This window comes from Ruditapes philippinarum, unplaced genomic scaffold (genome assembly GCF_026571515.1).
Source record: "Ruditapes philippinarum isolate M1 unplaced genomic scaffold, ASM2657151v2 ctg311_1_1_1_1, whole genome shotgun sequence".
NCBI classification, from domain to species: Eukaryota; Metazoa; Mollusca; class Bivalvia; order Venerida; family Veneridae; genus Ruditapes; species Ruditapes philippinarum.
This window is the reverse complement of record NW_026864451.1, coordinates 5170-17601: the sequence shown is the minus strand read 5'-3', so window position 1 is coordinate 17601 and position 12432 is coordinate 5170. Positions and strand designations below refer to the sequence as shown.

At 31.7% G+C, this 12432-nt stretch overlaps 1 protein-coding gene across 1 annotated transcript in view; it reads right to left on the bottom strand.

The window, feature by feature from the left end:
• Nucleotides 1-11886, bottom strand: part of LOC132725616 (titin homolog) — a 48676-nt gene extending 36790 nt beyond the window's left edge. Inside the window, exons 1-7 of the mRNA XM_060710761.1 lie at nt 11662-11886; nt 9978-10165; nt 8633-8737; nt 7833-7963; nt 7048-7219; nt 3641-3715; nt 1563-1586 (exon numbers count right to left, since the gene is read on the bottom strand). Coding sequence (XP_060566744.1) covers nt 1563-1586; nt 3641-3715; nt 7048-7219; nt 7833-7963; nt 8633-8737; nt 9978-10165; nt 11662-11876 — 910 coding nt within the window. The 5' untranslated portion in view covers nt 11877-11886. The remainder of the gene's footprint in view (nt 1-1562; nt 1587-3640; nt 3716-7047; nt 7220-7832; nt 7964-8632; nt 8738-9977; nt 10166-11661) is intronic.
• Between the last annotated feature and the right edge of the window lie 546 nt (nt 11887-12432).

Sequence of the window (12432 nt, the reverse complement as noted above, 5' to 3'; positions counted from 1 at the left end):
GGTCTCAAGTCACATCAGCACTGTAAAGTTGCATGGCAACTTCCTAACTTTACTGGTGGAGAAAGACGTCTTTGTGCATAAATTTAGACACACTGAGTTAGACCACCTACTTTCTGTAACTTATCTGGACACACATGAAAGAATCAAAAGACATTGAAGGGGTCCGAACTGACAGCTATGAGGAGAAGGTGCTTTGAACCAGGCTACCTTAAAAATTCAGCCATATTGGCCTTAAAATTCTAAAGTAATTGTTTGCAACTATTGTGGGTGACTTTGACTATGAGATAAGATCCATTTCATAATCAAGATAAGATAACTCCTGACAGTTTTGATTTAAAGTATTAATAAATAGATGTAATGTTATCATCAGCACTGTCATTTAAATATTGAAACTTTTAAAACTATTGTCAACAGTTAGTTAGTAGAGTAAATAATTTACTACACACACTTGAAATTATAACCATATAAGTGAAAAAATATATTTTTGTATTATTTTTTTAATTCTCTACAATTTTTTTATTTCATTTCTATGGAAATAAAGGAAATAAAGATATTACAATTCTAATATTATTACAGTATCAGATAATGATCTAATTATTCTATTAATATAATTAGTTTTGATGATGTCCTTTTACGTTTATGACTATCCTGATGAGTGACAAAAATAAAATCTATCCCCTGATTGGTGGAATGTTTTTCATTAGTGGAATGGTAAAATGATGAATTCATTAGTCTTTCTGTTGAAATGATGAATTTAGTAGTCTACTGTTGCAACTGAAGTGCAGATGAATTTAGTAGTCTCTTGCCAAGACTGCAGATGAATTTAGTGATATATTGCAAAGACTGAAGTGTTGATGAATTAAGATGTCAACTGCCAAGTCTGAATATCAGATGAATTTAGTAGTCTATTGCCAAGACTGACAAAATTATGAATTTAGTAGTCTATTGCCAAGACTGAAGATCAGATGAATTTAGTAGTCTATTGCCAAGACTGAAGATCAGATGAATTTAGTAGTCTATTGCCGAGGCTGAAGAGCAAAAGCTAGTAAAACAATTTACAACACATTACAATATATGCTTAGTAAAACAGTAATGTCCAAGGGTTTTTTTGCCATATTTATCTTTATTCACTTAAATTATTCTATTTACAAACACAAGAAATTCAATGTAAAATATGTAATATTTTATTTCATAAATATTTGTATAAAATTCAACTGAAAAAGTACTTTTATATATTGATTGGTTAACTTGAAGTTTTTGATTAGGAATGCTAAGTTTAGCATTTACTGTATGTTAGATATCCTTTTCAAAATTCCAGGGCCAAGTTACATAGCATTGTTTTAGATATGCTCAATATTAAACCATTTAGGGTACTAGTTATTTTTTAAAAAGCATTACCTGCATAGGCATAGAACAGATTTAAAAATAAATAATACTTTTTGAAGAGCAATATATTATTATTTATTCATCATTGAAAGATATTAAAGGTCATGAAATTCCTTTGGACATTACTGTTTCTATTTAATTCATGTAAAACAAAACACTTCTATTCTTGAAATTACCTTCTTGTAGGAGTTTCTCAATATCTAAAAATTAACATTTATGCAAAACAAAGAGGTCACAAACACAAAAAAAGGTCAAACATTGTATACAGTATAACACATGGTCGAAAACAAACAAATAAGACTCAGAAAAACATAAAATTTGTTGATATTGTGGAAAACTTTGGGTAATACATGTACATGTAGCTATGAAAAAAATAATTTATACATGTTTAAATTATAACAGGAAAAAAAAAATAAAAAAAAGGTCATACTGGTTTATTTATACATAATAGTTGAATAAAAGGTGGTTTTCATAAAATAAAATAAAATAAGATTTGTAATGACAGTGTTTTATTTTAATGTATTTGTGTTTAGGTTCCTCATTCTTTTAAGGAACTCAACTCAGATGTTCAAAAGCCTTATAACATACAATTTGAAATTTTTAGAGAGATCAGCTAATCATGAGGATCTTAATTCATTATTTTCCTTATGAAAATTTTCAGCTCTTAATAAATTCAAATTTTTCATCTACTGCCTTTGTAAAGAAAAGGCACTAATCTAGGAAATGCCTTTAATACTTATAAAGAAAATCAAATTCATCTATTAGAATATTGTAAAGATTAGCTGCATACAAAATTCTGTTAATATTGTTTAAGATTCATACAATTTTTTTTGTGTAACTGTGTTGGAAGCTTTAAGCTTATTGAGACCTTTTTGAATCCGTTCCTGGAACCAACCAGTACTAAGCAATGAATGTAAAAAGTTTCATGCTCTAGGAAACAACGACTCGCTCCTAACAGGGTTTGAATCTACATGGCCAGCAATACTTAGATTACTAGTCTGACGCATTAAACAGTCTGCCAACAAAATTCTGTTTTGTTCATTATGACCAAACAAATGTACAATGTATCTTATTTACCTGTATAGATTTGAAACAAAATGTTCTGTCATTACATATCCATTATTCTAAAACAATTTATGTAAAAGAATTCAAATCAAAATGTGATATATAATAAAATGAAATAGGAGGAAATGGCAAAGAAGGACATAATTACATTAAGGAGACAGCTTATGCTTAGATTTGGCTAAATACAGTTAACCCTGTTTTAAAAATGTCGCAAGATTTGTTCTATATTTCTATTAGAAAAGTTCTTTTTCACATGAGATAATGTAATTTTTCTTAACAAATATTAGTTGTCATAAATTAAAAACATGACTTGTATGTACAGTTTAAATGTTTTGTTTTAAGACACACTTACATAGTGAAGGTCATATGGCAACTTTATAGCTTCAGTGATGGAGTAAGACTTAAAGGCCCATTTTGCTTCTTTAATGACAATTTATTTCACTTTAAGCCCTACTTTCTTCAGGTTACAAGCATTTAACATGCTCTAAAACCATTATTTTACCATTCCTAAACATCATAATTTTGCGCTATAGTAAAAATTTATTTGTTTCTGAAGCATATATTATTATGTGTCTTTAAGATACCAGTAACCCTCTGTGCATTATTACAGGCAACAGAGGGCAGCAGAGTAGAACCCGACCAACCTTTGTTAAGCTAGCTGAAAAGGTTAAAAGGAAAAATGAAAAGACCAAATCAGAGTCCCTGGCGGGATTCAAACTCACAGTAGTTTAGGACAAGTGCACCAAATTCAGCAACATTAACCACTTTTCAATCTTCATTATCTTAATTAGTTCAAAGCATGGCATCCATTGGATGAAAATGCCAGAAAAATATTTTGATTTCTGTTAACAAGTTTTCATTTTCAGGTCTCATTAAATTCAATATCCTTAAATGTGATTTAAAAAATGTATGAGACAGAATAGATACTATTTTTTCATACAGATTTCTTCTTTGTTTTTTGTCCTACATAGTAATAAATACATTGTATATTAAAATTTTGTTTGGTATGGTTTTCCGGTATTTATGACAATTTTAATACATTTTTTTTTTGACAAGTCTCATCAGTCAGTCAACCACACAGGCTTTCCTGGATAACTAACAAGTAATTACCAATTTAGAAATGTCAGAAAAAACGGGGTTAACTGTATTTTTTTTCTTAAGGCATCAGAATTACAAGCTGTAAACAAACCTTTTGTTCCATATTTTCTCTCCCACTCCTTTTCAAACTCTTCATCATCAAAGTCTTCACCCTCTATTTTATACACTGAAAAAACATAATATATGCATCTTATATGTGTGTTCTGCATGTATGTACTGTGTACAAAATATAGACATAAAAATTTACATACACATTAATATTGGCATTAAATTTGCATATTAATTTTTAAATCATAATATTTTGGGCATAAAATTTGCAAATACACAATAATTTTGGCATAAAAGTTGCATATACATGATAATATGAGAATAACATTTGCATTTACACAAAAACATGGACATAACATTTGTGTTAACCATAATATTTGAATTGAATTTATTTTACAATGTTTCATATTCATTAATACAATTTCAAACGGATGTTTGGATGGGTTAAGTCTGTATTGTAAAAATGCCAAAAACATGCTTTACTGTGCTGGTTTATATCATGGCCATTTTAATGGATTGTTACTGTATGGTACATGTTTAAACATGATTTCACTGTATGGTGGCTGTCCTAACATAGATTTTCATTATGACTGTTACTGTGAATGTCATAATAATAAAATTTTTGTAAAGTTGTTGTTTAAAAATTGTACTGTCTAATGCTTGTTTAAGAAAAGTGGATATAGAGTTGTGGTGCTACTGCATGGATGTTGTCTTAACAAACCTTTACAGTCTAGCTTAAGTGGTTCTTTTTTAAAGGTTTCAGATTAAATGGATGTTCTTTCAAGATTTTACTATATAACTGTTGCCAAGTCCAGCTAGAGGTTGCACTAACAAGGTTTTACTATTTAACTGTTGCCCAGTCCAGCTAGAGGTTGCACTAACAAGGTTTTACTATATAATTGTTGCCCAGTCCAGCTAGTGGTTGCTATAGCAAGGTTTTACTATATAATTGTTGCCAAGTCCAGCTAGTGGTTGCTCTAGCAAGGTTTTACTGAATAACTGTTGCCCAGTCCAGCTAGTGGTTGCACTAGCAAGGTTTTTCTATATAATTGTTGCCAAGTCCAGCTAGTGGTTGCACTAGCAAGGTTTTTCTATATAATTGTTGCCAAGTCCAGCTAGTGGTTGCTCTAGCAAGGTTTTACTGTATACTTCATAATACCAATCATAACTAGAACTGCCACTATCATGGCGTGAATACCCCCGCATACCACTTTGTCAGAATCAACAGTGGCCATTTAGAGCTCAAGGACAACCTCCCTGCCAAATCTGAGGTTACTAAGCCAGTGCATTGCTAAGTTATGTATTCTACATGCTTCAAATGTGAAAATGTCAAAATCAATACATTGCGGACAGGACATTCTTTAGCAATTGAGAATAAAAGCTTTTTTTGTCAAGGTCCCTGTGACCTTGACCTTTGACCCAGTGACCTCAAAATCAATAGGGGACACCTTATAGTCATGATCAACATCCATGCCAAATATGAAGACTGTGGGTCAAAGGAATCTTAAGTTAATGGGTGGACAAACTTTTTGAAGTCAAAGTCCCTATGACCTTGACCTTAGATCCAGTGACCTCAAAATCAAAAGGGGTCATCTACAAATCATGATCAACATCCATGCCAAATATGAAGACTGTGGGTCAAAGGAATCTAAAGTAATTGGGCAGATAAACTATTTGAAGTCAAAGCCCCTGTGACCATGACCTTTGACCTGGTGACTTCAAAATCAATAGGGGTCATCTACTAATCATGACTAACCTCCATTCCAAATATGAAGACTGTGGGTCAAAGGAATCTTAAGTTATTGGGCGGACAAGCTTTTTGAAGTCAAGGCCTCTGTGACCTTGACCTTTGACCTGGTGAACTCAAAAACAATAGGGGTCATCTACTAATCATGACTTGTCTCCATGCCAAATATGAAGACTGTGGGTCAAAGGAATCTTAAGTTATAGGGCGGACAAGCTTTTTGAAGTCAAGGCCCCTGTGATCTTGACTTTTGACCTGGTGACCTTAAAATCAATAGGGGTCATCTACTAATCATGACTAACCTCAATGCCAAATATGAAGACTAAGGGTCAAAGGAATCTTAAGTTATTGGGCGGACAAGCTTTTTGAAGTCAAGGCCCCTGTGACCTTGACCTTTGACCTGGTGACCTCAAAATCAATAGGGGTCATCTACTAATCATGATTAATCTCCATGCCAAATATGAAGACTGTGGGTCAAAGGAATCTTAAGTTATTGGACGGACAAGCTTTTTGAAGTCAAGGCCCCTGTGACCTTGACCTTTGACCTAGTGACCTCAAAATCATTAGGGGTCATCTACTAATCATGACTAACCTCCATGCCAAATATGACGACTGTAGGTCAAAGGAATCTTAAGTTATTGGGCGGACAAGCTTTTTGAAGTCAAGGCCTCTGTGACCTTGACCTTTGACTTGGTGACCTCAAAATCAATAGGGGTCATCTACTAATCATGACTAACCTCCATGCCAAATATGAAGACTAAGGGTCAAAGGAATCTTAAGTTATTGGGGGGACAAGAAAAAACCGACGGACGGACGGACGGACGGCCGGACGGACGGACAGCCGGACGGACGGACAAGCTGATTCCAGTATACCCCCCTTACAACTTTGTTGTGCGGGGGTATAATTATACAGCACTTTGTACTTCTATTTATTACACCTGAACAAATTAGAAGCAAATTTGTCTTTATAAAAATGACTAATGGTTATTACAGACAAATTCTATCTCTGGTATTTACTCAGAGTGTATTCCTTCAAACATGAAGGTTTCTTCAACATCATTATTCTCACACATGAGTATTCTCATTCTACACAAATATTTCTACTCCTGCAGACTACACAGAATGTTAATTAATCTAGAAGGTATGGCTCTCAGAAATGATGATTTACTAACAAAAACATAACAATATTAAAAAGAAGTTATTTTGCACAAAGCCACTTGATGCTATTTCTGAAAGCAATTGCAATAAACTTGTGATCCTTATATAAAATAATCTACATTATAACATAGACAGGTGCTTGTCAAACTAACCACAATAAAATGTTAAACTATTCATTCTTAGAGTAAAACCTTTGCCTGTTATACCCCTTAGGATGCTGGAAACAAAAGTAGCCTATGTCTCTAATATAGACCTCCCCTGGCGTCTGTTCAGTAGTTACTGAGATGACTTACATGTAAAATCTTAACACAGGGATGCCCATTTAAATGCCCACAAATAGGTGACTGTAACAGCTTAAGTTTCTTCAAATACATGACTCGTGTAAATGTGATATTACACTAGTGTAGTGGTGGAATTCAAACCTACAGCAGTGAAGAGCAGAAGAGCAAGTCATTTGTAGTTAAAGACCTTTAACCACTCAGCCACAAAGGCACCCTTCTATTGAAAAATTCACATCGGAATAAGGTATTATATTCTATAAAACCAACCTGCTGGTCTGTAGAGAGAGACCGGTAGGCCAGCATCTGAACAACCGTACTCGTTCCAGGCTCGAACCCTGAAGATGTAATCTATACGGGGATGAAGCTTCTGTACCGTATGGCTGCAAACCTTCAATCCCGTTACCAACTGTCTCCACTCAAAGCTTGGCGGGCATCGTACCTGTAAAAATAGTTACTTTAAATTACATATGACGTAAATCAAGATATGTCATGATTGTGTAACATTGGAAAAGTAGGTAGAGTTACTAGAGTAGTTTGTAAAAGTTCTGAAGCAAACATTTTTCGCCCTCCATGTAAGCAGTGTTCTTATAGAAATTTGTCATCAATATCTATAACAGCCTTGTAACACCCAAAAGCAAATATCCTATATAATATTATTGACAAAATATGAAAAAACTCATTATAGCTGATTCAGGTGAATTGTCAAAATATTTTATACATATGAAAGCCATTTTTGTTATAGCACGAATATGTAAGATTTTTATCAGTTTTCATGAGGATGATAGAATTAAAAGGTTTTTATTTTATCTTAGGCATATAATATATTTAGAATGACCCTCAAAATGGTGGCCAACGGAGGTTATAATTGCTATATGACAAGTTTCTAATGCTTTACGGAAACAGTCATGCAAATATGAATCTGCGAGTTTCAAAAGTTTTAAAAAGCTAAGATTCAGACTGCATGCATGCACAGCATAGCCTGACTCTATACTGCTGGGATAGGAAAATCACTATTATCGTAATGCTAGGACTGTAACTGGTTTATGCCTTACCTCAATTGTGTAGGTCAGATTACACTGTCCTCGGATGGCCTCGGCAACTATGGCCGGTCTCCAACTCAGCTCGATGGTCTCTTGGTCTATAATGATCATGTCAGGTTTGTGGATAGGCATTGTTGGGGGTACTGAAATAAACATTGCATCATCATGTATTGCCTTGTGTGCTAAATTTAGTTACAAAATAATATAGTATAATAAAATTGCAACAAATATTAAAAAATTTGTGAGCCATACTTGATTGAGATTTATGTAATAGTTTATAACAGGTACTCATCACTGTAAGTTATTATTACTTGTACATTAAAGGTCTAATATGATAATAACATCATGAAATTTTTTTTTCAAATATTTTGATAACATGAACAAGTGAAATTAAACTAATTTCGACTTCAATTTCCTTTAAGTTAAATAACTGACCAAATTTTCTATCAACTTGTATTATATTACATTCTTATATACATGATTTATGCATTTAAGTGACATCATGCTACATATATCATAAATTAAACAATTTCAATTAAACTTTTATGTCCAGTAAAATAATATTATTTACTTCTCAACTTCCAAAATGTATGTTTAATATTATAAAGATTGCATTCAGTTATGTTTGTAATGCACTGAATCCATACTCCCAAAAAATCACCCCCACATAATCCCAAATCATATTGTTCATCCTTTTTCACTCTTTACACACCGGCTCTGTTCCCTTAATTCACTTTTTGTTTACAACAAAACACACTCAACCAGTTCCCCAACCCCCTTGCAAAACAAAACAGAGACCAACAATTTCTTACCATATTTTGTAAGTTGTTCGTAGTATGGGTGTTTGAGGAAAATTGCCTTATATTCCACAGGCTTAAATTCTGCCAGGGCATTCTCACTGTCCTTGAGTAGAGGTACTGAAAAACATATATAATTACAATGAAAATCCAGAAAAAAAAAACCCAAAGGAATTAACATGATATAACTGGTGATAAACAAGAAGGTAATGCATCAGTCAAATGTGGCCTTCAACCAATTCCCTTCTCCTCCCCCCCCCCCCCCCCCCACACATACACAATATGGCAGTGCTTAGGATAAAAGCGGTAATAAGCTGAGTTTGAAAACAAGACAATTTTCTTATTTTTCTTTTTTTTTGAAAAAGATAGAATATCCTCTTTATTAATTCTATGTTTAAATTTAGATATTGAAAAACAATCAAATAAAATAATTATTATGAACATAAATAATCCGGCTTTTAAAATAATCCCATCAAAAATCCTACATGTACATTAAAGTGGTTTGTTATCTTAAGGATGTTTTCGAGAGTTTTCATATAGACATATAGGCAAAATTAAAACTGTTCTATAGAATTCCTTTAAGCTTGGCATGTTGTTAGAATATGATAACAGATTTTAAGCGAAAAAAAAATTGGGGTCACCGTTCTCGTTTTTGAGTTATCTGCCCCTGAATCAGACTTTTCTACTTATTTGCTGTCATTTCAAGGGCAGATAACTTATACATACTTAAATGAATTCTTGTTTTTACTTCTGAATTATGTTTTTCTTTTTATTGTTGAGTACAATACATAATAACAAGCAATTCCTTACATCGTTTCTGTTAATTTTTTTCAATGAAAATAGAGGTACTTTAAATTTTTAAAAAAAGGCACAGGTTAAAAGAAGAAGTGGGAATAAAAACTACCCACTCTAAACTTGTTCTTGAAATTTTGCATATCAACTAAAACGAAGGTAAGCTTCATGAAAATAAGAAAATAAATTGTATTGTTACCCTTCATTGTAAATTATCTGTCCTTGAATTTAACAAAAAAGTCCAATTCAAGGGCAGATAACTCAAAAATGAGAACGGTGACCCCAATTTTTTGTTGCTTAAAATGTTTTTGTTATCATATTCTAACAACATGCCAAGTTTAAAGAAATTCTACTGAACAGTTTTAATTTTGCCTATATGAAAACTCCAGAAAACGTCTTTAATATATATTTTTTTAAATAAAACTGCCACTTTTACACTCATTACATTTTTCCCAGTGGCTTGAGAAATATAAGCCCACAGTTACTTTTATAGTTCACCATATAAAGCTTATAGACATCTTTGTACTAAGTGTATATGAACAAAACTTCTTTTATAAGACAAACTTACCCCTGGTTCTATAAAACTGTATTGGTGGTGTGGGGTCACTGACGTCGCCATTTTCAGTCTGAGCTCGGATCCTGAACCTATAGTCCTTGCGGGGACTAATATTCTTCACTGTGTAGTCTGATGTCCTTATATCTGTGGCAACTGACTTCCATTCTGTGTCAATTTCCCCTGCTTCCTGCATTTCAACTCTAAAAAAATAGAACATTACTATTAACAGAACATTTCTAGAAAATACATTTTCTAAAATTAGAATATTTTCTAAATATAGAATTTTTTTTCTAAAAAAAATTTTTCTTAAAAAAGAACATTTCTAAATTATATATATATATATATATATATATATATATATATATATATATATATATATATATATATATATATATATATATACATACATACATCTTTTAAATTAAAACATTTTACTTTATATTATATAATGTAAAGAAAAAGCTTTTTAAACATAGAATATTTCTTTAAAAATAACTCAACAAAAAGTATTTCTAATCTTAACATATGGATAGTTTGCTTTAAAGTTCAAATTCCTGATATAGTTTTCACAAAAATTTTGAAAATGTATTAACAAGTGAAATATTGTGAAATGAACAAAGAAAATACTTTATTCATTGCAAACGGAACGTATAACAAACATTTTATGTCAAGTTTGATTTTCTTGAAATATTTTGGTTCATCTGGAGGCATGCAGCTTTAATATTTCACTCTCATATATCATATATAATGCCAAGGTTTCACAGAGAAATATCACTTTTGAGACAAGAAACATTTATTACCAACATTTGCTAGAAATGTCTACAGTAATTTAGCTATCATATATTTGACATGCTATGCACATATGTGTATTTTGTTTGGTAGCATACAAAACTCAGACAGATAAATAAAACTCAGCCAGGATTGAACTAACTGTAGTAACTAGTGCATATAATTCATATATTGTTATCGTCAAACACTGGGACACAGTTGTCTATGTAGGTAGAATTTTATAACCATAAGCAAGCTTTTTGAGAAGCCAATTATAAGAAAATATAAAATGTTTTGGGAAGAACTTCTCAAGACCTGTCATATAATGTAAAATTCAATCAATTCTTAATCTTAAGTTTATAGGGCCATCAATACTTAACCTCAAGTTTATACGAAAATCAATACTTAACCTCAAGTTTATTAGACATTAAATACATAATGTCAAGTTTATAAGGCAGTTAATACTTAACCCTCAATGTTAATGGCAATAAATACTTTACCTCAAGTTTATATGGCAATCAATATTAAACCTCTATTTTATAAGAAAATTAGTACTTATCATCAAGTTTATATAGCAATTCATAACTAACCTCAAGTTTATGAGGCAATCAATACTGAACCTCAAGTTTATAAGAAAATCAATACTTAACCCCAAGTTGATAAGAAAGTTAATACTTAACCTCAAGTTTATAAGGCAATTAATACTTACCTCAAGTTTATAAGGCAATTATTACTAACCTCAAGATTATAAGAAAATTAATTCTTAACCTCAAGTTTATAGTAATAACCTCAAGCTGGACAATTCTATTTAAGAAATTCAGAAATTTCAAGATTAAGATTTGAAGACCACTCGACACACATTTTATATCTGTATATTTCTACAGCATGAAAGTTATAATAAATTATAATATAAATATACATTTATTACCTGTAACTAATTGGTGTAGAACTATAATAGCGAGGGATATAGGCGCGATGCCATCGAAGTCTAGCAGAACTTGGCTCTTCTTCCCAAACCTCTGTCCTTGCCACAGGTACAGAGCGGTGAACTGTGAACAAAAATAAAATGTCCATTTGAAAAGTGACACATTCATCTTTATCATCATTCAAGAAATGTGACACACATTTAGAAAAATCATTCATGACTAATGTTTTTAAGAAACATTCATGAAAATCAATCATGGAAGTGACAGCAATATTTCTTTGAAACACTTCATGAAAAGTGACACAATATTGGTTCTTTAAAATCGTTAATAAAGAGTGCCATTTTACATCTATGTTATAAGTCAGGAAAAGTGACAAGTTCCATATTTCTTAAATACATTCATGAAAAGTGACACACACATTCAGGAAGCTACTGATACTTGTGCCCTTTCCATTTATTCATGAAAAGGGACAGAAAATTATATTGTTATAACCGTTTATGAAGAGTGACCTGTGCTAATTCAGTAAATTCATCTATTTTAAAAAGGATACAAAATGTACATATATCTGAAAAAAATTCATGATAAGAGAGACTATTACATATATAAATAATACACGAAGAGTGACTTTGTAAATCATGAAAGTATCATAAAAGTGACACATGCATTATTAGAATTATACATGCATAATTATTCATGAAATTGAAACCATTCAGGAAAAGTGACAACCAAATATCTTTGTAACCATTCAAGAAAAGTGACTACCTAATACCTAT